The following is a 27289-nucleotide window of genomic DNA, read 5'->3' on the forward strand; positions in this document are numbered from 1 at the left end:
CTAGCTGAGCCCCAGGCAGCCCCTGAGCTCCTGCAGGGAGACGAGCCGGTTGGCGTCCAGGTCGCAGTACTCCAGGAACTTGCGGGCGCAGCGTTTGGGCCGCGTGCGCTGCTTCACGTAGAGCTTGAGGGGCCGCAGCTCCCGCTCGCTCAGCCCGTCGCTGAAGTCCTTGTCCAGGCGCACGAAATGCCAGCGCACCGCCCGCTCCTCCAGGCTGCGATCCGACAGCCTGCGGGGGGCAGAGACACGGTCACCTGCCGGGGCTCGAAGGCCCAGCCCCGGCGCGCAAGCCCCCCCCGCCGCCAGTGAGCCGTGAGGTTGCCGGGGCCGCGGCAGGGCGATGGGGACGCCTGCTGCACCCCACCACCCTGCGGGGACTTTGGGACGCCAGCCGGGAAGCGCCCCAAAGCGCCGGGCTAGGGCAGAGGACTCTGGCAAGAACAGCTGTCAGGGGATTGCAAAGAGAGCGGGCGTCTACACCCTGCTCCCCATGGGAGCACCCGGCCCTCGAGAATCGATGGTCCATCTAACTCAGCCCAGGGCGATTTTGGAAAGATCCACCCCTGTCTTCCAGCAGCTGGGGGTTTCGGGTCCCCCCGAGCTAGGCTGACCAAGATAGCAAGTGTCAAAAATCGGGATGGGGGTGGGGGGTAATAGGTGCCTATGTGAGAAAAAGACCTCAAAATCAGGACTGTCCCTATAAAATCGGGACACCTGGTCACCCTCCCCTGAGCCCGGCGTTACGTCCCTGACCAGCTTGGCTAATAGCCACTGATGGATCTATCTGTCCTCCAGGACCTCATCTAGTTCTTTTTTGAACCCAGTTGTATGGGGAGAATGGGGGGTGCACACGCTGGCTGAGGAAGGAGAGGCCTGGGGCCTTTTAGGCTTCTCCCAACTCCCTGTGGGGCAGAGCTTGGCCATTATCTCCATTGTACAGATGGGGAAACCGAGGCACATAGCGACTCAGTAACTTGCTCACCCAGCAAGTCAGTGGCAGAGCTAGGACTTGAACCCAAGTCTCCTGAGCCCGGGAGCAGTAGCCTAGCCACTGTACCCCCCTCCCTGTCTTGGGGGAAGCAGAGTGGGAAGGAGTCTAGACTTATCAGATGAGCCCATCCACCTCCCAGCCACGGCCAGCCCTGGGCTGAATGGCTAGCCGCACCACCGTGGTCCCCCTATAAAACAGATTCCGGGGGGCCCTGTAGCCTCCTGGCCGGTCACAAGACTAAGAAGTTGATGAACCTTTGCACAGCGTCAATAGCACCGGCCCCGCCCCGCTTCTTCTTGGCCGCCCCGGGGGGATGGTTAGCCCTCCGTCAGCCAGCAGGGGTCGCTACAGAGCAACAGGCCAGCCCCCAGTGTCGGGGGAGAGCCCGCCAGAGAGTCCTCGGCTCGCCCTTCAGCATTCACCGGGCCCCCTGCTCCAGCCCGGCTCACCTCCTATACGTGATGAGCATCAGCCGGGACTCGATCATGTCGGATGCCAAGGCCTTCATCAGACTGGACAGGAACTCCGCCTTCTTGGGACCCGGGCAGCCTGGAAGGGGGGTGGGGGGGTTATGTGAACTCTGGGGAGCTGCCCACCCATGACTCATCCCCACTGCAGGCCCCTCGTGGGGCCTCTCTCCGTCACCCACGCCAGGAGGGAGAGACCCCGGCACGATGCTCGGGGGGAGGCGGCAGCCAACTGGATTTAGAGTCTTTCGGCCTGGGGGTGGCCACGGACCCCCCAGCCAACGTCAGCGGGGAACTCGGAGCAAAGGGACACCCCGCTGTTCCTACAGTTACAAGCCCCTGTCGCCAGGAGGGCAGCATGGGGGACTGGCTGGCTGGCTCAAGGAATGGGGCACAGGGCCTTTCCCCTGTAGGGGGTGCTAGCTGTTGTCTGGCCTGACGGCGGGGGACTGGCTGGCTCAGGGGGGCAGGGAATGGGGCACGGGGCCTTTCCCCTGTAGGGGGCGCTGGATCTCATCTGGCCCCAGGGAAGGGAACTGGCTGGCTAGGGGGGTGGGGAATGGGACACGGGGCCTTTTCCCTCTAGGGGGAGCCGGCTCCCATCCAGCCCGAGAGTGGGGGGCTGGGAATGAGGCATGAGGCCTTTCCCCTGTAGGGGGCACTGGTGATCTGGCCCACGGCAGGGGACTGGCTGGCTTGCGTGGGGGGGCGGGGATTGGGGCACAGGGCCTTTCCTCTCTCAGCCCCAGGGTGGGGGACTGGCTGGCTTGGGGGGAGGGGGGGGGAATGGGGCCTTTCCCCTCTAGGGGGCACCAGCTCCAACGTGTGAGCTCTCACCCCCACACCCACTCGGGGAGCTCTGCCCGGCCTGCGACAGGCTCAGCCAGCTCCCTCGTGGGCAGCCTCAGGAGAGAGGCCAAGAGGACCAGACTCCCCGCTGCATGGGGGCCGCTCATTGGCAGGACACTGGGGGTAGCCGAGCGCCACATGGCCGGAGAACCCAAGCCGCCCAGGCTACCCATGGAAGTTAGGGTGCCAAGGACATTGGTTTTCCCCTGCGCTGCCTCCCCACCTGGCAGCACCCTGTCCCGGAAGAGAGAGCTCATCTCTGCACTCTTGGCCGCGGCATCGGACTCACAGTCTGGCGGGAAGTTCCTGGGTGGAAGAGAGACGGGTCAACGCCTGGACTTTCACAATTGGCGCGTGGCACTCGCAGCTCCCAGCGCTGGGGCAGAGGACTCGGGGTGGAAAGGGGCTGCGCTTTGCAGGACTTTTGGTGCTTCCAACCCCTCTCCACACATACCCCATAGGCAACCTCTCCCCCGCGTTTGCAGGAGGGGAAACTGAGGCACAGAGGGGTTGGGTGGGAGGAAAGTTTTGGCCCAGGCCACATGGTCAGCCAGGAATAGCACTAGAGAGTCCCAACTCCCCCTCCCTTTAACCACTAGACCCCACTCCCCTCCTAGAGCTGGGGACAGAATCCAGGAGTCCTGGTTCCCAGCCCCATCTGGCCACTAGTCTCCCATTATGACCACATAAGCTAGCATTAGCATTAGCCATAAACCGGGTGTTGGCTACTGAGCGATTCAGTAGTTCACACATTAAATCCACATTAAGTTCTTCTCTGCACACGTTTATGGGTTCGCTAGACCGATGGCCAATAACTCAACAAGGACTCTGCCTCCTCCCCTCGGCCTTCGTTCCTTGGGACCCCTCGCCATCCCGCACGTGGACGCGCGGGGTCTGCCCAGTGCCATGCACCAGGATTCACCTGGGGTGACTCCGGTGAAGACCGTAATCCTAGAGTTGGCTCCAGCCATCAGAGTTCTGACTCAGGCAAACATTTTCCTTTGAAAAACAGAATTTCCCCCACAAAAGTGTGTCTGTTTCCAGCTGAAAAATTGAAGTTTTCATCCAAAAAGAGGAAGGCCTCAGTATTTCAATCCAGAGAGGCTGCCACGGTGCCTCATGGGAGCTGTAGTTTAGGTGTTTCATGCTTCCCTGTTCCTCTATGGGCTAGGCTCCCTGACTGGACTACATCTCCCATGATGCACTGGGGCCAGAAACTCCCTTGCAGTAATTGCATCTTCAAGCGGGGAGGCTGTGGTGCATCTTGGGAGCTGTAGTTTGGGTGCCTCAGGATCCCATTCTCTTCTATGGGCTAGGCTCCCGGACTGGACTACACCTCCGATGATGCACCACGCCCACCCCCCTTTCTTGGAGAGGCGGTTGCATCATGGGAGATGTAGTCCAACCAAAAGCCCCCCAACATTTCCCATGGAAAATTCAAATAAAAATGATTCCCCCCCATTTTCAAAATTTCCAATGGGTCCAAAAAACTGATTTTTTTCCCCCTAGCTCTAGCCCCCCCCCCGGCTTTTAACCCCTTCCGCTCCCAGGTGGCAGGAGACAGTCAAGGCTTATGCCAACCTACAGCCACGCATGCAGCAAGCTGTTCTGCTGTCTCGGGCGCTGGACGCTGACCTGGTGGAGGTGCCAGGGACGGGCCGGCCGGTGTCGGCCTGCACACACCAGCAGTAGCCCGTGGCCTGGTGGCACTGCACGGGTTTGTAGGTGCCGTCCCCCTCGCACTCCGGGACGAAGGTCCCCTCCTGCTGGTGCTGCTGAATTTCCTCGAGGGCCTCCAGCCGCTCCTGCTCGCAGGACGGAGGGAAATCTGCAGGATGCGGGGGGCAGGGGGGATTATGGGGGTGCTTTTTACCTTTTAACTCTCCGGGCAACCAGTCCTCACCTGCCCCCCTCCACCAGCTGGGATCAGAACCCAGGTGTCCTGGCACACAGTCCCCACCTGCCCCCCCTCCACCAGCTGGGATCAAAACCCAGGTGTCCGGGCACACAGTCCCCACCTGCCCCCCCTCCACCAGCTGGGATCAGAACCCAGGTGTCCGGGCACCCAGTCCCTCCTGCCCGCCCCCCATCCCTCCCCACCCCACAGCTGGGAGTGGAACCCAGGCATCCTACATCCCACCCCCAACTGTAGCATAACTAGATCAACCTTCTCACTCCCTTTCCCTTCCTCGCCCCACTTTGGGGTCAACGCCCTTGCCGAAATCCCAGACATCGTCCCCACCCCATTTGGTTTCGGTGGCACCAACGTGTCTGACAGTGGATCCCAGAGCTGGTTTTCTGGGGCTTTTATTTGTGGGGCATCAGCACCAGACCCGGCCCAGGGCCCCATGGCACCCGGCGCTGTACAAAAGAAAGTCTCCAGTCTAGAGAGACCCAAAGGAAAATGATCCCTCACTGAAAACAGGCCCCCCCCCAGTTCTCTGCACCCCAGGGCAAAGCTGGGGATCAGAGAAGGGTCTGGAAACGAGACCCCAAAGAATTCAGCCCCGGCGGCAGCTGGAGAGCCAGGGGGCAAAGCTGGGAACTGAACCCCGGGTTCTCTGCCCCCCCGCCCCGAGTTACCTTGAATCCGCTTCACCGTGTGGTTGGGCTTGAAGTCAGGGAGGATGATGGGTATGAGGAATGGCAGCGAGGTCCCCTCTGAAAGCGGCGGAGAGAGATTCGGGGGTGGCGGGGGGAAGGAAACCCCCCAGGCTCCTCCTCCCACCCTTTCCACCCACCCCACCCCCTGCCTTCTCTGGACACACGCCCCTCCACCAGGGGGCAGCAGGCACCCCCCCCTTTCCTCCCAGCCTGCCTGGGCAGAGATGCCAAGGCTAAAACCGTGCCGGGGGGGGCACAGACCTCTGATGCCTCTGACCAATTCGGGGCTCTCCCCTTCATAGGTGCCGGGTGTGGCCCAGGGGGCAAAGCCCCCAGGGGAGGTATAAGGGGAAGAGCCCCTTATATTTGGGGGGGAACCATCCCCTGCAGATAGGAATGGCATGAGGGAGGGGTGGCTGAGCCAATTGTGGGATGGACAAAGGGGGCAGGAGATCACACGGGGTTAACAGCAGAGCTGCAGCCTTGCCCAGGGGAGCAAAGGGGACCCAGGAATGCCCCAGGTGCGGGGGGGTTCAGATGGCACCCCTGGGAGCGGTTTGAGAGCCACCTGGGGTGGTGAAAGCTCCCCCACCCTCCCTGGCACGAGTGCAAAGTGGCAGACGTGCATGCCGTCAGCCGGGTACGTGCCCCCCCGATGAATGGGAGGCGGGGGGCGGGGAGAGGGTTGCTTACCTTCCTGCTTGTGAGGCGGGGGGCTTGCCGGGGTGGGCCTGGGTCTCCCGCCTTCTGCGTTCAGGGAGGAAAAGAGTTCGAAGGCCACTATTACAGAGGTCTTAGTGCCATCTATTCTGCCCAAAGAGTGGAGTTCACAGCACAGACCCCAGCACCAGCAGCCCTGCTGGGGAGAAGCGAGGTGGGGTGGGGGGAATAAGGGCTCCCCCCCGTTATCACGGCCGCCAGGACACCGGGCACACACCACCTTGGCCCCCCGCCCTTCGGGGCACTTTCCTGTTGTCCTTTCAGCCTTCTTCTCCCTGTAACCACCTGTGACCCCCCCCAGCAAAGAGAGGGAAACTGAGGCACAGGGAAGGGGCAGTGACTCAGAAACGGGACTAGAACCCAGGCATCCTGGCTCCCAGTTCTAAGGAGCTGGTGGGCAGCTGGCCAGTCCCAGGTTACAGGGCTAGAGTCTGGGACAGGGACCCGCAAAGACCCATTAGGAAGCAGGCTGCAGTACCTGGGTCTCCCTCTAGAGGGTACCCACTCACTGCTCCCCACTCACTGCTCAGCTGGCTGGGGAAATCTGTGGGGTGCAGCAACCGCCAGTGGGGGACACCCCCTCGCTGCCCTGCCGGGGTGCTAGGCTATGCAGACGGGCATGGCAGAGGATGGAGCAGGGGTATGGTGAGACAGGCAGGAGTCATGGCACTGCAGTGGGGCAAGGGGGGAGATATAGCATTCATGGGGGGGGCTGGGATGAGGGTTGGGGGGGGTTACCTCTCCGTGAAGAGTTAGGGTCCTGCCAGGACGGTCGCACCACGTAGGACCCTGGGGATGAGCGAGAGACAATTCATCCCCATCGCCCAGGTGTCCTGATGCCCAGCCCCCCATGCCCTAACCCCTAGGCCCCACTCCCCTCCCAGAGCTGGGAATAGAACCCAGGTGTCCTGATGCCCAGCCCCCCATGCCCTAACCCCTAGGCCCCACTCCCCTCTCGGAGCTGGGAATAGAACCCAGGTGTCCTGATGCCCAGCCCCCCTGCCTATCTCTGACCTCTTCCTCCACATAAGACTTCCCAGGTCCCTGAATATGAACTCCTTCGGTGGGGAGGGCTCAGACCAGACCCCTCGCCCCATGGCAGGATGCTGCCCTACAGGGGGCAATTTCACCTCCTACCCGCCCTAGGAATACAACCCCTGCGTGCCCAGACCAGGCCCAGATGCAGCTGGGGGCTCAGGAGGACACAGGGTCCGTCCCGGATGTGTGGGGCCTAGGAAGATGCTGGGCCCAGCACACAGCAGGAGGCGGGATGTATGTGTGTGTGGGGGGGTGCACTGCCGAGGTGGGGGGGTGGGGGACCTGGACCACAACCTGGGGGCAGTGGTGGATTAGCCACTGGGCTGCCCGTGCCCGTGCCCAGGGGGCCCTGGCCAGCCGGGGGCCCCTGGAAAAAAATCCACCACGGGGTGGCGGAAGCCCGGAGCAAACAAGTTGCAGGGCCACAGTGCGTGTGTTGGGGGGGCCGCGGAGGGAGGGGCAAAATGGGGGTGGGATCATGGGCGGGGCCTCAGGCAGAAGGGGTGGGGCCTCAGGCAGAAGGGGCGGGGCTTCAGGCAGAAGGGGCGGGGCTTCAGGCAGAAGGGGCGGGGCCGCAGGCAGAAGGGGCGGGGAGGGGCCCCTCACTTACTCCGGCCCGGAGCCCCACGAAACCTTAACCTGCCTCAGCCTGGGGGGGCTGCCGGGTACCTGTGCAGTTGGGCGTCTGGTTGAGCACGGACGTCCCGCTGACGGGTTTGCCCTCGGCGGTGGCACACCAGCAGTAACCCGTCTGCTTGTGGCACTGCACCTGGGCGGGGAGGGACGCACAAGGCAGGTGACCCCCGAACGGGAGCTTGGGGATTTTCAGGGGGGGGAGGTTTGGACGTTTGGGGCCGGATGCGGGACGGGGCGAGTCTCTCAGAAATTCTCGGGGGCGGGGGAGAAACGATCCCCTCGCGGAGCCCTGGCTGTAGGGAGCTGACAACGCGCCCCCCCATTGCCAGGATCTGCCCCCCCCCCCGGGGTCCCCTGAAGGGAGGCCACACCCCATGCACATGGCCCTGCAGGTTGGTTGCCCAGTTTCCACACAGGGGCTCTATGGAAGGGCATTCATGCCACACACCCCCCGCACTAGAGGGTGCTGCATGGCAGGGGCCCCCCATGCCCAAACCCCACACACGTTGATACAAGGGGGGGCAGAGATCTGGGGTGAAGAGCGGGGGGGGGTCCCCTCTGGGCAGGGGCGGTGACAGCCGGCGCATTGCACATCCTCCCTTTGCAGCCGACGAGGGCTGGGATGAGGGGGGTTCTCCAGGAAGGCTGTGGGGCGCAGAGGGACCCTGCTGTTCTCCCGCAGAGGAGGTGGGGGGGAAGGGGAGAAGCACGTTCCCCCCACCCTCACCAGTACCTGCAAGAAGGAGCCGTCCTCGTTGCACTCAGGGACGTAGATGGAGTCCGCCTGGTCCCGGGCCAACGCCGCTGTGCGGTCCTCTTGGCACCGGGTGAGGTTCACGCCTGCAGGGGGAAAGGTGAGAGTTAGAGGGGGCTACAGGGGGGGGGGCTGCTGGATCCCACAGGGCTGCCCAGGGTCTAGGGGCAAGGGACACATGCCCATGGCCCTGGCATCACAAGCCGGGGGACAGGGAATTCCCCACCCCACCCACGCAGCCGGTCAGAGTGGGGAGCGGGAACCAGCTCCAAGGGCATCTTAGCTGCTCCCCTGCCAGGGCTCTACCTACTGGTGGGGTCCCGGTGGGCGCCCCCACAGCGGAAGCGGGGCAGCGCCTCGAGGTGGGGCTCCTGGCACTGGGCGCGCTGGAAGACACAGTGGGATTTGTAGAGCTTGCCGTCGGAGGCACAGACGGGGCGGTGGCGGTCGTGGGGGCATTCGGCCGGGCACGGCAGCCCCCGCTCGCTCTCCGAGATGATGAACTGCAAGGAGAAAAGGGGCAGAGAGAGATGTGAGACGTCAGCATCCCTGCCCCCCACCAGATCCACCCTGCACCGAACCCCTGGTCCCCCCAGATCCACCCTTCATGGCCCCTTGCACCCCCAAAATTCACCCTGCATGGCCCCTCCTTATCCTCCCAGATCCACCCTGCATGGCCTCCTTGTCCCCCCAGATCCACCCTGCATGGCCCCTTGTTCCCCCCCCAAATCCACCCTGCACAGCCTCCTTGCACTCCCCAAAATCCAACCTGCACTCCCCCAAATCCACCCCCATGGCACCCCTGACCCCTCACTCCACCCCACACAGCTCCCCCTTGCTTCCCCCCAAATCCGTCCTGCACATCAGCCCCCGCCTGCTCCAACCCAACACCCCCACCCCACCCCCACCAGGCTGCAGGCTCCACTGAGACAAGGCTGCTGGACCCCCAGTGGACCAGGTGCGTCTCTCCAGCACCTAACTCCTGGCCAGCAGCCCCCCAGAAGGGATCGGGGTGAACGCAGCAGAAGCGTTGGCTCAGAGAGGCACCACTATTTGGGGATGTGGCAGGAAGGCACAGAAATACCCTCCCCCCACCACATCCAAGGATGCCCTCGTGCTAGGGGACAGCAGAGCCCCACACCCCGATTCTCAGGCTCCCTCCTTGTCTCAGCCCATAGCCGCCCCCCGGCCCCGATTTCAGGATGGCTAGAGAGTGCCCCCTGCGGGGGGGAAGGGGCACATGAGTAGGAGCCTAGCCATATGAATGAATAAGGCCTCTCAGTTCATCGGTAGCTCTCCCAGCACGTGGTCAGTATCAGTCACACCATTTAACAGATGGGGAAACTGAGGCACAGGAGGGGGGGCGTGATTTGCACGAAGCTTCCCAGCTGGCAGGGCCAGGAATAGCAGCACCATCTCCGTCACTCCTGTTCAGCGTGCTAACCACTAGGCCACCACGGAAAAAGCACAGAGCCCTGTAGCTTGGACCCAGGCAGGTGGTGACGGGAGGCCAAGGTGTTTGCTAGACTACCAACACTAGAGGTGCCCCATGGAGAGGAAATGCGGGAGCCCCGTCCTGGGGTTCTCCATAGATCCAAGCTGAAATTCACACACACACCCCCCCGGGCATTGCTCAGCCATCCCCCCTGCCCGGGGGGAGCCGAGCTCCCTGTGTGACTTGGCAGGGGGACAGGAGTTGGTTTAACTAATTGCACAGTAAATAAACGCCAGGCGAAAGGGGGGCCCATTAAAAGCCACTAAGTTTTCAGACTTCGGTTGCTTCATGCCGGTGTTTTTTCCAGAGCGAGCGCGCGCTGGGCTGGCAGGGAACAGGACAAGCCCGTCACTTAAAGCAGCTGGCGTAACCCTTTAGGTGCCCGGCAGGCACATGCCGCTCTCTCCCCCTTTGGGGGTTTTAAAACCGCTGGATCTGCCTGGACGCCTGGGTTCCTCCAGCTCCTTTCCGACAAAGGCCTCCAATGCACGGAGGTCAGTCAAGCCACGCTTGGCAGGTGGGGGGAAGGAGGGATTTGCCCCTCTTTTATTGGGGGGTGGAATCTTGAGGTGCAAGGGAAAGGAAGCACTTGAAAGAGGTCACATAGGGGAGCCAAGAATAGGACCCAGGTGTCCTGGCTTCCCCCCCCCCCCCCCCCCAGCTGTCAATTCACAGGGACAGGGGGATCCCCCTCCGAATTAAAGAGCCACTTCCCAGGTCTGCTCCCATCCCTCCTGGGGCCAGGTTCTCAAGCCAGCAGTTCGCCTTGGCCAAGGGGAGCGGGCGCCTTGTGTTAACAGAGGAGAGTTTGAAAGAGGAGCCACTCCTCCCCAGCCAGTGGGAAGCAGCGACCCCGGGAGCGGGCCTTGGCACACCAGCCCAGGGGGGCCTGGGCCCCTCTGCCAGTCTCCGGTGGCCGGGCACAGGTAACGTGGTAGCTGGGCTGGAGAGAGAGAGAGAGAGAGGCAGTCAACCAAAGGCCTTGCCCCAAACAAGAATTTCCTCTTTGCTCCCCGCACGCCAGGGGCACCGTGCCAACAAGAGGGTGATTGGCAGCTGGCGGCTTGGACTCAGGGGAACCCTGCCACCTCTCCAGTGCTCCGGTGCCAGGCTGGAAATGGGAGGAGGCGGGCAACGTTTCAGGTCCGCAGGCGGATTAATGGGCAGGTTGTTGTTTGCGCTTGTAAACCGGGAGAGCGCGTGTCTAGTGTCCTGGCCCACCCATGTCCCCGGGGCAGAACCGCGGCTCCCTTCCCAGGCTTGGCTCAGCTGGGGTCCCCGGGCGGCCGCCCCGCCAGGAGCGCTCTAGGTCGGCGGTTACGGGGGCCAAGTCCTGGGGTGACGGTAAAGGGCTCATGTGTAAGGGAGAAAGGGGGAATGCATCACACCCCCAACTATCCCAGTCCTGCCCCCTCGTGCTTCTGGTGCTCCTCAACCCGACCCACAGCCCCGCTATCCCAGCCCTGGGTGCCCCACGGATGCCCCTCAACCCGACCCACAGCCCCGCTATCCCAGCCCTGGGTGCCCCACGGATGCCCCTCAACCCGACCCACAGCCCTGCTATCCCAGCCCTGGGTGCCCCATGGATGCCCCTCAACCCGACCCACAGCCCCCTGCTATCCCAGCCCTGAACATCCCCCTGCCCCACTGATGCCCCTCAATCCCCGACTTGAGACACAGCACCCAGATTTCAAGAGCCGGGCTCTTCAGGATGTTCCATGGTAGGAAATGGGTCCATGCCACGATCCTCTGTCTTGGGGTGCACCAGACCAGGGGTTGGTGGGGCAGAGCTCCCTGCTCACTGGGCACAGAACCAGGAAATCTTTGATCCCCGCCCCATCAGCTCACACTCTGCTCTGGCCCGCGGGAAGGGACACTGTCACTGGCAGAGCAAGGTGGGATCTTGAGACAGGACAGAGAGAAAATCTAGGATTTGGGGGCGGGGGTGGGGGAGAAGAGGGGCTGATCATCCCCACTCTCAATCCTTGATACCCAGCCCCAAGGGTTTGTACAGCAGTGAGCATGTGGGGGCCCACTCCCTGACTGGGGCGCCTAGGTGCTACCATAATACAGCTAATAGCAATAAAAATGGACAGCGCCTGGCACAACGGGAGACCCGGGACCCCCCTAGGGGTCCTGCTAGGTGGTGTGCATTTAGGTGTATTACAGTAGCACCTAGGAGTCCAGACAGAGGTCAGGCCCCCAGGTGCTACCGTAATACACCTAATAGCAATAAACTTGTGCAGCCCCTAGCAGGGGATTGAGGTGAAGCGGGGAGGGACCGTGGGTGGGTGTCCTTCCATCCTATCACCCCACCTCAGGGGGCAAGGGCAGCTGTCACTGGGGAGGGTGGGTCACCCAAGAAGCTCTGAGGTACCTGTCCGGCCCCCATTATTGAAATATTTGAGCCCCTCCCAGGGCTGTTGTCCCTGTTGTACAGAGTGGGAAACTGAGGCACAGAGCGGCTAAGAGACCTGCCCAAGCTCACACACGGAGCCTGTGGCAGAGCAGAGGTGTGATCCCAGGCGGGTGTCCCAGCCCCTGCAATTCCACCTCCCAGCTTCCCCCCTCCTCCAGCTCTGCTGGTGCCCTTAGTCCTGACCCGCAGCCCCCGGCAATTCCACCCCTGGCTTTGCTGCGCCCCGACCCAAGCCCTCCTGTCGCCCAGAAGCAGATAAGAGGCACTTGAGGGGGTTTTGGGGTGGGGGGTGGGGGCAGGAGCAGGGAGCCTTGCATGGGAATGGGGCACTTGGAAATACAGAGGCCTGCACTTCCAGGCTGCCTGTCTGATCGGCTGCTCAGCAGCCCCGGTGGAGCAAGCGGGCTGGTTCTGAGCCCAGTTCCCAGCCCCCTGCAACACCCAGCGCTGTCCACACAAAAGGGGGCTGCCGGCGGAGAGGCTGAATTCTGCCCTCCGGCCCTGGCAAGCGCCGGGCGCCACACCTGCACCCCGGCAGACCAGCAGCCTCCATCCTCCTGGGCCACTATCCCCACCCTGCCCAGCCAGGTCCTCCCGCTGGCGCCAAGGGGCTGGGATCCCGCAGGGCCGCGAGCATTGGCATGGGAAGCGGGTGGCGGGCCCCGAGGCCAGGAGCTGCCCTGGCTGCCGTGCAAAGGGCAAAGCTGTTGACAGAATGACGGGACGGTGACATAAACCGGCAGGGGCGGGTGGGCGCGAACTGGCCGAAGCTCCCAAACCCTCACGCGGAGAAGAGCCCTAGACGCACACGGTGCTTTTCAAAACAACAGCCCCGGGCCAGCGGCACCCCCCAGCCCGCTGCAAACAGGACACCAACTGAGGGCCCCCCCCTTAATAAATACACCCGACGCCTCTTTCCATCAAAGGCGTCTCTTAGCCGCACAGACGTGACATCACTCCTCCCGCCTCTCCATGAGACGGGTCCCCCACCCCGCGAGGAGCAGGGACAGCTGGCATGGACTAGCCCCCCCTCCCCACCGAGCCGCCTCCCCTCCCCCAGCTGCGAGTCCATCCCTGGCTGAGTCTCCGCTCCCTTCCAGCTCTCCCACAGCAGACGCTAGTCACCTCAGGCTGCTGGTGGACGTGACGCTGGTAGCAGCTCAGAGACCGTGGGGATGGGCATGCTAGAAGAACTTGGCTATAGGCCGCCACCCCCTCCCTCACGCTTAGACACTGTTCATGGACCAGGCCTCCTGATCCCAGTTCGAACCCCTGCCACCCACCCCTCTCCGAGAATTCACTTCTTCTTTGCGTCCCTCCCAGATATGCCACAGAGGGTCTGAGGCTGCTGGCTCCAGCCACTAGAGGGGACATGACACACACACACATAGCCAGCGTGGTAGCAAAGTCACTGGGAGGGGGAGGGCGCCTCAATAATGAGGGAAGCTCCCCACCCCCACTATACAGCTGCTCGCAGGCAGGCCCCCCCACTCTTCAGGCCGCTGGTCCAAGCTGTGTATCACTGGCCACCAGCCCCCACAGGCCGAAGCCAGCTACCCCACTGAGACCAAAATATCCCAGCCCATAGCAGACACGACTGCCGTGGGCCCCCGGCAGAGAACAAGAGGGACTGAGGGGTACCAGCACTCGAGACCCCCCAACCCCCACAGTGGCAGGGAAGTGAGATGGACCCAGGTAATCCCGGCAAGTGACCCGCACCCCCTGCTGCAGAGGAAGACGACACCCCATCAGGATCCCTGCCGATCTGAGCTGGGGGTGGGGGGAAATTCCTTCCTCTGGTGACCAGTTAGACCCTGAGCACACGAGCCAGAACCAGCCAGGCAAGCGCCTGCGAGAGACAGAACAACCGCTGCCATCTCAGGTACCGGCTCACCCAGTCTAGTGGCCCTTCCCCAGCTGGGGCCATCCCTGCTGGTTAAGAGGAAGGGGATTTAAAAACAAAACAAAACAAAACAACCCCTCCCAGAACACATGGTGGGGGGGACATCCCTTCCTGACCCTGGCCAGCAGAAGCCCTGAAGCATGAGATTTAGGAACAGAAGAAAGAAACTGGAAGTGAGCCCCAAGGCTACCGGGGCCTGCCCCCCCCTTCACAAGCAATCAGCAGAGGGAGTTGGGGGGGGTGAAGACATCAGCTCAGCCCATCCACCCCCACTCCCACCAGAAGGGCAGTTTGTGACTTCCTTCAGGCATGCAGTCTCACTGCTTTCTGGGGGGGAAGGTATCAGGGGTTTTCCACTGCAGGGGAAGGGAAGGAGAGCTCCTGGCTCTGCCACTCACCAGGAAACCCAGGAGTCCTGACTCCCACTACCCCACACTCCCACACTGTAGGGGGTTGCTGCAGGAACAGCTGCCCCCCTCCCCCAGAGGCAGCTGCATCTCAGCGCTGGCTGAGGATCCCCGTACAAACAGCTGCCCCACCCCAGAGGCAGCTGCATTGGGCGAAGCCGGCCCACATGTACACAGAGGGGAATACAGCCCTGCAGCTGCTCCTCAGAGGGACACGGGTTGCCCACGTGGGAGCCGAGGCCAGAGAGCCGGCCTGACGGCTCCCGTCGCAGCTCGGGGCCCATGCCACCACGTGCTTTTCCTGGCCACTGCTCTGCGGTTACTGAGCCAAGCTCAGAACCTCTTTGCCCCCCAGGGTCTATTTATTCCACCCCGGCCTGCGGCTCCAGTGACCCCTGATAGGCAGGATGAAGGTAGCAGCCACTGGCAATCCCCACCCCCGCTGACCCAGCCAGGCCTGGAGACGGGAGGGCTGCAGGGGGGATGCTGTATATCCTAGCCACCTGCACCCCTCCACACCCAGCCCGACGGCCCACGGGTGGGAGACCCCAGCTCCGCCTCAGACCGCACGGGCCCTTCTAGCTCCGCATCCAACCCCTCCTCAACCGCACCAGCCCCATGGAACTGGATCCAGCTATCCTAGCAGCTGCTCCCCATCACACCTGTGGGTCCCTCCAGCCCCACATTCCCACCCCCACCCCCACGCAGTGTTGCCAACTCATGATTTGGTCACAAGTCTCCTGCTAATTATCGTGTTCCTTAAAGCCCCAGCTCCTGGAAGCAGGTGGATGTGTGATGACCTCAGCCTTCGTTCCGAGTGGACCACCGCTGCTCTCACCCTCTAAAGCATCCTCTCCTCCTTAGCCTTGGGGGGGGGGGAAGGAAACGCATGAATGAATGGCAAGCCCTGGAGCGCCCGCCTCGCCCGCCAGCTGGGGGACTGGCTGCCCGCTCAGTGGTTTGTGGAGATGGCCTCAAAACGGGCACATTTAGTGAAAGAACTGGAGTCAAAGTGCCCAATATGAGGCTTGGTGGCTTCCTCTGTGGCCCACGGGTTGGGATCCAGGAGAGCCAGAGTCCAGGCCCAGCTCTGTGCCTCAGTTTCCCCAGCTGTAACATGGGGATAACGATCCTGCCTTTGTCTAGTTAGACTGAGTTGTTGGGGGCAGCCCCCTGACACAATGGGGGAGCCCCCCCCACCTCTCAGGCAGGGGTCCAGCCCTGATCATAACCCCTACAAATAAGCCAGGCTCCAAACGGTTTATTAATAATCGGCCGTTGGGCTTCGTTACCATTTAGCTGGGAAACCAGCTCCGCTGAGTTGTCTTTTCATCAAGGGTCGCTTAGGCCGGTTCTCACCTGGAGGTTAATTCTGGCAGCCGGAGCCAGAGACCACACCCCGTCCCCACCAGCCTCAGCTGCATCAACACCCCGCAGCCACGGCCGGGAGACAGCACGGCCGCCCTGACGGGCTGGTCCAACCCCCGGGGGGCCGTGGAGCCCGGCCCGAGAGAGCAATGCCTTTAAATGCCAATATTTGGTTAGATTCCTCTTCCCACCTCCACTCCATCCCTGGAGCGGGCGGCGGGGGGGGGAAACGCCCCCAGGGAGCGTGTCCCCTCCCGCATGTGTGTCTGGCCAGCTCTTGGCAGACACCCGCTGCATGCTCAGGGCCCTGGCAAGCCAGCCGCATCCATCTCAGGGCCGTGTCCGTCCCTGCCACGACTCCCGCTGATTCCCCCCCCCGCGCCTGCCTCCTGGCTGCCAGTGCTTGCCAAGGCACACAGACGGGCCCATACAGCTGTCAGCCGAGGGTAATTTGTTAGGGCCCCTGGTGGCCCTGCCACCGAGTCAAAGGGCCATTGTGTACCAGCCACACGCCGCGCCGGCCCTGCCCGTCGGCCCCCCCGCTCCCTCCCCCCCTCAGACAACAAGAGCCCTCGCTGTATAAGGCCGGTGTTGAGGCCTGGCCGCGAGCGACCGGGCCAGGCGGATGAAGGGGGCCTTAGTCTGAGAAGGGAAAAGAGGGGAAAAAAAGATAATCCGTGGGGCTGAAATTGACTCAGTCTTGAAGATGAGATCAGAGACCCCTTCCCTCCCCCCCCCCCTCAGGATTTCTGTCCAAAAGAGGCTTTTAAGCAACAAAGGGGAGAAAAGATTATTAATAACCAGGTGCTTGACAGCCGAATCTCCAGCCCTGCCTTCCCCGCTGCAACAGGGACAGCTGCGGGAAGGGGATGCTTCCGAGTTGGAGGGGGGAATTGCAAGGCTGGGCTAGCAGGGGGGCACCACCAGCAGAGGCTGAATAGCGACCTGTGCTTTCACCTAGTTACCAATCCACACGCCCCTGCCTTGTCAGGCTACTCCAAAACCCCACGAAATGTGACAGGTGGAAGAGGAGGGGTCCCTTCCTGCTAGGCTACCCCTCCCGCAGCCTGCATTTCCAGCTCCCAAGCCCATGCACCCTATTCCCCCATACAGTGACCACCGGATCCGATTCTTTCCAGGCCCAGGGAGGCTGCCCTGATCAGAAGAATGCTCCTGTGATCAGGGACGCTGCCAAAGAGCTGGGCCGGCTGGTGTTGACCAGCAGAGGCACTGAGCGGCCGCGGAGGCACTGGGGCTGCCTGCAGACTCAGGCAGACGGGGCTGCACCCCTGGGAGACATTTGGAAGCGTCTCTGGTGCCGCGAGGGCCAGAAACCGGCTGCTCAAAGATCTGTCTCTTTTGCCAGCACTAGGTTCAGCAGGATCAGAGCCGGAGGTTGGGGATGGAGGGTGTCCTCTTGGCTCCAGAGAAATGGGACTCTGGCCAGAGAGATTTTCCCCTTACCATGTCCTCAGCCCAACCCCTCCCAATTCGGGAAGAATGGAGGGAGGGGAACGAAAAGACCAGGCCTGCCCTCCCCCCACCCTGATTTCCCTGGCACAAGCGACCTCAAATCAATTAATGGCCCTCCCACACCTGAGGAGAGCAAGCCCGTGGGAGGCTAGCTGTCTGTCTGACGTTCCCCCTTCGCATGCCGCTGTTGCTCCTTGGCCTGGGTCCTGGGACAGCGCGTTCATTGCCCATGGGCAGCAGCACCTGGGTGGGTTCCCGCAGCCTGTACTGAGCTGGATTCTGCCTGGAAACGGGCCGTGGGAGGGTAGGGGAAAATCCCTGCTAATTTCCTGATTCCACCCCCACCCTGAGCTCGTCCTGCCCTGGCCTACAGAGACAGCTGGATCTGCATTGCATTGGCATGCGGGGGTGGGGAATTGAGCAAGCCAGAGGGTGGGGGGGCCCAGATCTGTGATGTCACCTCTGCTGCTACCTGGGAGGGAGGGAGGGGGGGGAACACGGAGCAGTGGTGGAGGGCAGAAAGCTTCCACCAACCTAGCCCGGGGGCAAGGCTGGCCTAGCCACAGCCCTGGGGGGAGGGATGAACCTGACGGTGGTGCGGAGACTAGGCCTGAGCCGATGCTACCATGAGCTCAGCTGGAAGCTTTCAGGGCCTGGTACCTAAGAGCCCCCACCAGATGCGCAAGATGAGGGGGCGGGAGGAGACCTTGGAGGGGTGGACGTGTTGCACGCCGACAATAGCGCCTCCACCCTGGGCACACACCACTCTCCCCTCCCCGCAGTCGGACCTGGGTTCTATTCCTGGCTCTGCTGTGGTGTGAATCCCTGTCCAGCTCCATGCCTCAGTTTCCCCGCTCTGTAAAAGGGGGAGAATGTTGCCTGCCTTTGTAAAACACCCTGAGATCAACAGACAAAAATGCCAGATAAAAGCTAAGGATCGTAGCTCAGGGGTGGGTGATAGATTAAGAAACCGGGCAGAGTGTTATCTTGGTTTTGTTCCCCTAATCCCCTCAATTGCATTTGGTCATTAGCCAAGAGCATAAGTCCTTTGGGCTAGGGACTGTCCCCCTACACACGTGTCCGTACAGCACTTGCCACCATGCCTGCCTTGCATGCTCCCCCCCTCCAATCCCCCTAGCAGCCATATAAATGGCTCCTCTCAGTATGCTTGTAGACCATCTCCCCCAGCCCCGCATGATTCTCATGTGCAGCAAATCCCCAGGCCAGACCTAATCCAAGAGGGAATCTCCTCCCGGGAACCCACAGCCCCAAGCAACCCCAAAACAAACAGCTCCCTGCTGCCAAAGCAAACCGGAGATGTGAGGACACCGCTGGAGGGGACTTGATCCCAATTCAAGTTCCTATCAAGAGGAGACAAGGCCCCAGGCTGCACACCTGGCTCTGGCTCTTGCTATGGGAGGGAGGGGGGGAGGAACTGAGCCCAGAGATCAGAACGTCTGGAGTTCTGTGCTGTGAGGACCCAGTGTGGCCTCAGTGTCCCCCCCCAACACACCCTTTCCGATCCCCACGCATGGAGAAGCAGAGATGCAGTGGGAGAGACTTTCAGGAAGAGAAGCCTAGAGACAGAGGCCCAGGTAAAGTGTTAGGAGGAGAAAAACAGCTCGACGGTCAAACTTGTTCTGTAGGAGCCTAAATATCGACCTGTGCACACGGATTGAGGTAGAGCTGGGAAGGAAAGGAAAGGAAATTCGATGAAAATGTGAGATTTTGGGGGCGGGGGGAATCAAATTAACACAAAAAACAAACAAACAAAAATGTGACCGACAAACCAAAACAAAAGATTTCAGTTCGAGTCAGAGTTGAGGTCAATCGAAACGTTTCTCTAACTCCTGAAACATTTTGATTTTGGCCCTTTTAGTGTAAACCAAAGTTGAATTTCAAAACACAAAGTTGTTTGGAACTAAAACACAAACTTTGAAACTTCTGAAATTTCAAAATTCTCCATGTCGAGTCAGGAAACGCATCAGGATCGACCCTTTCCCCAGGAACAGTCCCGCTCCCAACAAAGCTGCTTTTGGGGGGGCTTTTTGCCCCAAAATTTTCATTGAAACATTCCCCAGCCAGATCTAGTTTTTGGAACCCAGGTTTTGGACTCCTTTAGCCATATAATTAAAGTCCCTCCCCCATTACTGAGGGAGCCTCCTATTATTAAGGTTGGAAGCCAACTCACTTTTCATCCGTGGTGACCTCTTATGTAAAAATAAGAGCGAGGAAGAGAAGACTGAGGCTCGGGACCTGAGAACAGTTCTCATGTACATAAAAGGTTGTTACAGCGAGGAGGGGTGGAAATTATTCTCCTTAACCTCCGAGGACAGGACAAGAAGCAATGGGCTTAAACTGAAGTAAGGGAGGTTTAGGTTGGACTTTAGAGAAAAATTCCTAACTGTCAGGGTGGTGAAGCACTGGAATAAATTGCCCAGGGAGGTTGTGGCATCTCCCTTTTAAGAGCAGGTTGGACAAACCCCTGTCAGGGATGGTCGAGATAATACTGAGTCCCGCCATGAGGGCAGGGGCTGGACTGGAGACCTCTCGAGGTCCCTTCCCGTCCTAGGATTCTATGACTGATGCTACCTGCCGCAGCATGACATGGGTTTGGGGGGTGACATCCCCCCGCCCCCGTATCTTGGAGAGTTCAGTGGTAGCCAGGTGGGGACCTCAGTAACAGCTGGGTAGAAATTTGATTTTCCCTTTCCCAGGGTACGCCGGGATTTCAAATTGTTCTGTTTTGAGACAGAGAAGCAGGGAAAAAAGTTCCAAAAGTTCTGAACCAAAAAAGTTCTGAACCAAAAAAAGCTGGGGGGGGGGAAAAACAACCCACCCCAGTTGGTTTGGGGTCAAAGTGTTTTGTTCCAGTTTTGACGTTTAAACTGTCTTTTAAAAATATATTTTAAAAAGTGAATTTTGTTTGGAAAGGGCAAAAATTTAAAATGTTCAGTCTCCAAATGGTCAAAACAGGATGTTCTGAGATTATTGGAACATTCATTTTGTCCTCCCCCCCCCCCCAAAGATGAAACTGACAGGATCAGAAAGACGTCAGTTTCCATGAAAGTGGTACTTTCTTCCACAAGGATGCTGATGAAGAGTTTCCAGCCAGCACTGCTCAGCCCCTCCTCCGAGCCCCGCAGCTCGCGGCACGGGATCTGGCCAGACAACATGAGCTTTTGGTGTGTTGTAGCAGCCACATTAGAGAACATTTGTCCCCAATGGCCTGAGAGGTGCAAAAGGCGGCTGGCACGCATGCCCCGACTCCTCATGCAGAGAGCTGCAGAGAGGGCCCGGTGGCTAAGCCAGTCTCTTGGGAGTCAGGTCTCCGTCCTCGGCTTTCCAGCAGCTGATATTCTAGCATGGGTAAAGCCGGGCCACCTGTTGCATCAGGGAGTCAAGGTCACATGCCAGCCAGCGAACCCAGCCCGTATTGATCGCTTTCCAGGGCACGCGCTGGCCGGGCCTGCAGCTGACTAAGGCCGATATATATAAGGCCCAAGAGGATGATGGCAGCATGGGGCTGCGATTAAAATTAGAAGGTGCATCAGCACCCAGACAGGCTGGGTCAGGCACTAAATACAGACGCTGCCCGTAGCTTGCACCACAGCCAGATCGGAGCTAAGCAACACCCCTGAAGCTATGTGATGCAGCTTACCTTCCTGTCCAATGACCCCGCTACAGTTCTGGGGGAACCTCCACCCTGTTACAAATCATGCTTATTTTGCATGCTGGTTGCTTATAAACTGCGGTTTCCTCGTTAAACCACCCCACTCTAATTCCACTGGGAGCTTGCCTTGTTGATGTGCCCAACTGGTGCCCGTCCCTGCGTCTTGGTCTGAGATCCAACCAACTCATGCCACCCGCCAGCCTCGCTTACCAGCCAGTTCGGCTTTCACCAACCTGGATGCTAGAGGCTCTGAGTCTTGCTAGGTGCTCACCAGAACCATGCAGTTGTAACCCACTCCGCGGGGTCTTTTCTATACCCCCCGGCCTGTACTGGGGATGGAACAGGCTCTCATTCTGAGCCTCGCTTTCTGCTCTGCAGTCCCCCCATCTGATCCCCAGTCTGGGGCATCACCCAGCCTCGAGAGTCACCCTGTGGTGTACATTGGTGGACAGACACAAAGCAAAAAAACCAGACCCATCTCATTGTAGCTGATCCCACCAGGCTGTCCCCCGCACAGAGTTAATACACCCCTCATGCTGCCAACCCTGCAAAATTCGATACGCTCCCAGAACAGGAAGGTGATGTGGAACCGAGGGGGTGGTGGGCTAAGTCTATAGTTCTCCCCTTGCCCCCCGTCAATGCAGCTGAGAACAAGCTAATGGTTCCCTCCCATATTCAGCCCAGAAAAGGTTTTAGGAGACCACCCCCAGAGGGCTTCCCAGATTTAGCCACAATGCCTCAGTTCTCAAGATCATCCCAAGGGAGCAAGTCAGTCCCCCACAGACAGCTGCCGTGGAATAGAACAAGGGCTTGATGTTAACATGCCACACAACTGCCATCTACCATGGGCGGAGAGCAGGATTTGAACCTAGGATCTTCAGCTCATGTAATAGAGAACCGAGCTGGTGCTGCTTGAAGAGCGACTCCCCTAGCCAGGCGCAGCAGTAGGCTTTTATCCACTGTGGACTAGCTGCTAGAGGGAAACGCTGCCCCAAATCTCTCTCGCACTCTGCCCCCCTCCCGCCCGCGTCAGACTGATCTGTTAAGCAATGGAGATTCACTACCTTAAAGCAGTATGGTCTACTGGTTAGAGCCTCGGCCTGGGGTCTCAGTTCCAGCTCTGCAACTGACCTGCCGGGCGACCTGGGTCAAATCACTTTCCAGCTCTGTGCCTCAGTTTCCCAGCCTACTCTTCATCTTGTCTAGGGAGCCCCTTCTCCCTCTCGAGCTGCAGTTTAAGAGTTGGAAGACCCTGCCTTTCCTGCACCCCCATTTCCACAGATCCAATCTCAGTTATTCCCATTCCAGCAGCACCTACAGATCACCCTGCCCTCGCTATATCACACCAGGTGCTGCGCAGACCCCGACCAAGATTGGCCGCCCTCCCCCCACAGGCGCTGCACAGACATGGAGCAAGACTGTCCCTGCCCTGAAGGTCTTTCCATCTAAATAGCAAGGGCAGCCCTCGTTTGACAGGTGGGGAAATCGAGGCACAAAGACTAAATGACTCCCCCGCCAGGCCACAGAGAGCCGACAGTGGAACCAAGACTTGAACCCAGATCTCGAATCTCTTTTGTTCAAGTGAGGGGGAGAGTTACTAGATCCTTCAAACTGTGGATTTTTTTAGCATTGAATCCCACTAGGGTTCACTCCACGGGCTGGGAGTTTGGCTCTGGTCTTAAAAGCAGCGTGCTCAAGAGCCCAGGCTAGTGAAATCAGCTCCCCAGGGGTGGCACAAGCAGCTAGATAAGGGGTCTCCCAATGGGAAAGATCAGGGAGATTTGCGCCCAAGGGCATTTGCTTGCTCTGTGCTGGGGGAGTTTCCTAGCTTCTCCTTCTAGCCCGCGAGATGGACTCGAACCAAAAACCAGAGGGGGCAAAGCACAGCCAGCGTCTCACCCAACACGCCTTACGCGAGGCCAATTCAGAAGTCAATTACTTCAAGGCCTCGTTGGCCCTCTCCAGTCACGTCCGGCCACTTAGCCTCACCACACGGCGCATGGCAGGAGCTCCCGGGTCACGGCTGCAACCAAGTGCCAACAGCCAGCCCCTTCTGCACGGGGATCTCAAAGACCTTTGAGGAGCAGTAAGGCTTGCACCTGTTCTCTTCCCAGAGGGTAGGTAAAAAAGATACCCTATTTTGTAGAAAGGGAAACTGAGGCACAGAGAGCAGAAGCTACTTGCCCTATGTCACAGAGCTGGTAGAGAACCCAGGAATCCACAAAAACAACGAGGAGTCCGGTGGCACCTTAAAGACAAACAGATTTATTTGGCCATGAGCTTTCGTGGGTAAAAAACCCACTTCTTCAGATGCATGGAGTGAACATTACAGACACCGGAGACAGTGTTTCCACAGAACCCTCTGCACCCCACAAGCTGCAAACACAGAGCTCGCCCAGAGCCCCAAAAGGGAAAGCCCCTCCTTAGCAGCTCTAACCTTGCAAAACCCAGGGACCTGTAGGAGGAGCTGAATTTGGGGGAGATCCGCTGGGGTTGCTTTTGCAGGCAATCAGGGTGATGTTCGGGGGCAGGGAGCTGGGCTATTGAGGAGTGAGGCGATCAGATTTTTTTTCCCCTTTAAAGCCCCGCAGGAAGAGGCCGCCCCTGCCCCACAGAGGTGGAAGCTATACGCGCCTCCGGGCAGTGTCCTCCGGTTTGAAGCAAAAGCAGCAACCCGCCACCTGCAGGCTTCCATCGTCCCCGAGGGTCACAGGTGCATTCACCGGCTTTCGGCACCCCTACGAGCAAGGCTGGCCCAGGCCTCCGGGCGTCTCAGCGCCCCCCTCCAGGCCGATCCCCCTCCAGTGCCATTCTCTTGGGAGCTTCGATCCTTTTCCGCCAGGGTCTGCTCGGCCCTGCATATGGGACACGGCCCCAGCTCGACCCTCTCGCCGCGCCAACCCACGAGGCAAAGGGAGTTTCTGCCACAGGCCTTGCCAGCCGGGGCTGATCCCCCACCCCACAGATAACCCACCCCAAAAAGCCTGGAGGGGAGCCCCCAGCAGACCCCTCCCCTCCATAGCAGACAGCAAAGCAGCCCTCGAGACTAAATGCTAGTCCTTAAAGCACAGGGCACCCACAGCTACTCCCAGCCCCTCACCCCGCTCCCTATAGCCCTCCCCTGTTCCCTCCTCCTATAGCCAGAACCCACCTCTAGCCTCACAACCATGCTCCCCCATAGCTAGCCCCAGCCCCCTACCTGTAGCCCCACAACAATTACACTCTCCCCATGGCTAGCCCCCCACCATGCTCCCTACTGCCAACCCCTACTCTCTCCACACCCCATGAGCCTTCCCATACTCCTCTCCCCGCATAGCACCAGTCCCTCATCCCATGCCCTCTCCCACACCCTCTGCCCCCCCAGAGCCAGCCCCTCCCCCAAATCCTTTCCCCACTCTCCTCCCACCATCCCCGTGTCCTTTCCCCACTCTCCTCTCCCCCCAGAGCCAGCCCTTCCCCCATGTCCTTTCCCCACTCTCCTCTCCCCCCAGAGCCAGCCCTTCCCCCGTGTCCTTACCCCACTCTTCTCTCCCCCCAGAGCCAGCCCTTCCCCCGTGTCCTTACCCCACTCTTCTCTCCCCCCAGAGCCAGCCCCGTGTCCTTACCCCACTCTCCTCTCCCCGCAGAGCCAGCCCTTCCGCCATGTCCTTTCTCCACTCTCCTCCTACCATCCTACACGGGTCCTTACCCCACTCTCCTCTCCCCCCCAGAGCCATCCCCGTGTCCTTACCCCACTCTCCTCTCTCTCCCAGAGCCATCCCCGTGTCCTTACCCCACTCTCCTCTCTCTCCCAGAGCCATCCCCGTGTCCTTACTCCACTCTCCTCTCCCCCCCAGAGCCATCCCCGTGTCCTTACCCCACTCTCCTCTCCCCCCCAGAGCCATCCCCGTGTCCTTACCCCACTCTCCTCTCCCCCCCAGAGCCATCCCCATGTCCTTACCCCACTCTCCTCTCCCCCCCGAGCCAGCCCCTCGTCCCATGTCCTTACCCCACTCTCCTCTCCCCCCCCCAGAGCCAGCCCTCGTCCCATGTCCTTACCTCACTCTCCTCTCCCCCCCCGGAGCCAACCCCGTTTCCTTACCTCACTCTCCTCTCCCCCCCAGAGCCAGCCCCATGTCCTTACCTCACTCTCCTCTCCCCCTCCAGAGCCAGCCCCGTGTCCTTTCCCCACTCTCCTCCCACCATCCCCGTGTCCTTACCCCACTCTCCTCTCCCCCCCCCGAGCCAGCCCTCGTCCCATGTCCTTACCCACTCTCCTCTCCCCTTCCAGAGCCAGCCCCGTGTCCTTTCCCCACTCTCCTCCCACCATCCCCGTGTCCTTACCCCACTCTCCTCTCCCCCCCCCGAGCCAGCCCTCGTCCCATGTCCTTAGCCACTCTCCTCTCCCCTTCCAGAGCCAGCCCCGTGTCCTTACCCCACTCTCCTCTCCCCGCAGAGCCAGCCCTTCCGCCATGTCCTTTCTCCACTCTCCTCCTACCATCCCCGTGTCCTTACCCCACTCTCCTCTCCCCCCCAGAGCCATCCCCGTGTCCTTACCCCACTCTCCTCTCTCTCCCAGAGCCATCCCCGTGTCCTTACCCCACTCTCCTCTCTCTCCCAGAGCCAGCCCCGTGTCCTTACCTCACTCTCCTCTCCCCTCCCCCTCCAGAGCCAGCCCCGTGTCCTTACCCCACTCTCCTCTCCCCCCCAGAGCCATCCCCGTGTCCTTACCCCACTCTCCTCTCTCTCCCAGAGCCATCCCCGTGTCCTTACCCCACTCTCCTCTCTCTCCCAGAGCCAGCCCCGTGTCCTTACCTCACTCTCCTCTCCCCTCCCCCTCCAGAGCCAGCCCCGTGTCCTTACCCCACTCTCCTCTCCCCTCCCCCTCCAGAGCCAGCCCCGTGTCCTTACCCCACTCTCCTCTCCCCCCCAGAGCCAGCCCCTCATCCCATGTCCGTACCCCACTCTCCTCTTCCCCCCCCAGAGCCAGCCCCGTGTCCTTTCCCCACTCTCCTACCCCCACAGAGCCAGCCCCGTGTCCTTTCCCCACTCTCCTCCCCCCCCCAGAGCCAGCCCCGTGTCCTTTCCCCACTCTCCTCCCCCCCCAGAGCCAGCCCCGTGTCCTTTCCCCACTCTCCTCCCCCCCCAGAGCCAGCCCCGTGTCCTTTCCCCACTCTCCTCCCCCCCCCAGAGCCAGCCCCGTGTCCTTTCCCCACTCTCCTCCCCCCCCCAGAGCCAGCCCCGTGTCCTTTCCCCACTCTCCTCCCACCATCCCCGTGTCCTTACCCCACTCTCCTCTCCCCCCAGAGCCAGCCCCGTGTCCTTACCTCACTCTCCTCTCCCCTCCCCCCCCAGAGCCAGCCCCTCGTCCCATGTCCTTACCCCACTCTCCTCTTCCCCCCCCAGAGCCAGCCCCGTGTCCTTACCCCACTCTCCTCCCCCCCCAGAGCCAGCCCCGTGTCCTTACCCCACTCTCCTCCCCCCCCCAGAGCCAGCCCCGTGTCCTTACCCCACTCTCCTCCCCCCCCCAGAGCCAGCCCCGTGTCCTTTCCCCACTCTCCTCCCCCCCCCAGAGCCAGCCCCGTGTCCTTACCCCACTCTCCTCTCCCCCCCCCCAGAGCCAGCCCTCGTCCCATGTCCTTACCCACTCTCCTCTCCCCCCCGAGCCAGCCCCGTGTCCTTTCCCCACTCTCCTCCCCCCCCGAGCCAGCCCCGTGTCCTTACCCACTCTCCTCTCCCCCCCGAGCCAGCCCCTCCCCACTCCTCTCCCCCGATCCCTGCCGCCCTCGGGTCACCTTACCGGGGACCGGTCCCACCGCAGCGGGGCGGCCAGCGCGGGGCCGCCCAGGAGCAGGAGCAGCCCCCAGCGCAGGCAGGACATGGCTCGGGGCGAGGCGGATCCCGGAGGCAGCTCCCCGGCGCCGGGCTCCCGGTTTATAAAGCCGGAGCGATCCCCCCGCTCCCCGCCCCGCATGTCAGGGCTCTCCAGCCGCTCCGCCAGCCACGTGGAGTCACCGGGCAACAACAGCTGGGGGGAGGAGCCACGCCCCCTTTTGTACAAGCCACGCCCACCCCTCCCCCCACCTGGGGGGAAACTTACCCCCCCCCCCCGCAGGCCTGATCCCCTGGGGAGTCTAATGCCCCTCACAGCAGGGGACAGTGACCTGCAGTGGCAGCTAGATAGGGCCGTCCAGCAGGTATTTGGCTTGCAGCGGGGTCGGGCCCAGGACGTTAGCGAGCCAAGGCGGGCGAGGTGATCTCTTGTACCCCCCACAACTTCTGTGGGTGCGACGCGCTTGCCTGCTGCCCCAGGGCTCTTCTTCCAGAACCCCAGCTCCAAAGACGGGCTCCCTGGGGCGGGCAAGCTCATCTCTTCCACCAGCAGAAGCTGGGCCCATGCAAGATAGCGTCTCGCCTGCCTTGGGTCCGTGTAGATGGGCTCTGGCTACAGCGCCGTGGTGTAGACGCAGCCTCCAGCGCTGGAAGTTAATCCTCCTCTTTGAGAGGCAGGCA

The 27289-nt window shown here is 61.0% G+C and overlaps 1 protein-coding gene across 1 annotated transcript; it reads right to left on the reverse strand.

The window, feature by feature from the left end:
- LOC144279264 (SPARC-related modular calcium-binding protein 1-like) lies at window positions 1–26750 on the reverse strand. The gene is made up of 11 exons (XM_077840755.1): window positions 26577–26750; window positions 8370–8562; window positions 8039–8145; window positions 7339–7438; window positions 6370–6420; window positions 5605–5715; window positions 4891–4968; window positions 3943–4135; window positions 2531–2613; window positions 1441–1540; window positions 1–229 (listed from the first exon to the last, which is right to left on the reverse strand). The coding sequence occupies exons 1-11, from the start codon at window positions 26748–26750 to the stop codon at window positions 1–3; spliced, it is 1419 nt and encodes a 472-aa protein (XP_077696881.1).
- Window positions 26751–27289: the final 539 nt, after the last annotated feature.

This window comes from Eretmochelys imbricata, chromosome 23 (assembly GCF_965152235.1).
Source record: "Eretmochelys imbricata isolate rEreImb1 chromosome 23, rEreImb1.hap1, whole genome shotgun sequence".
NCBI classification, from domain to species: Eukaryota; Metazoa; Chordata; order Testudines; family Cheloniidae; genus Eretmochelys; species Eretmochelys imbricata.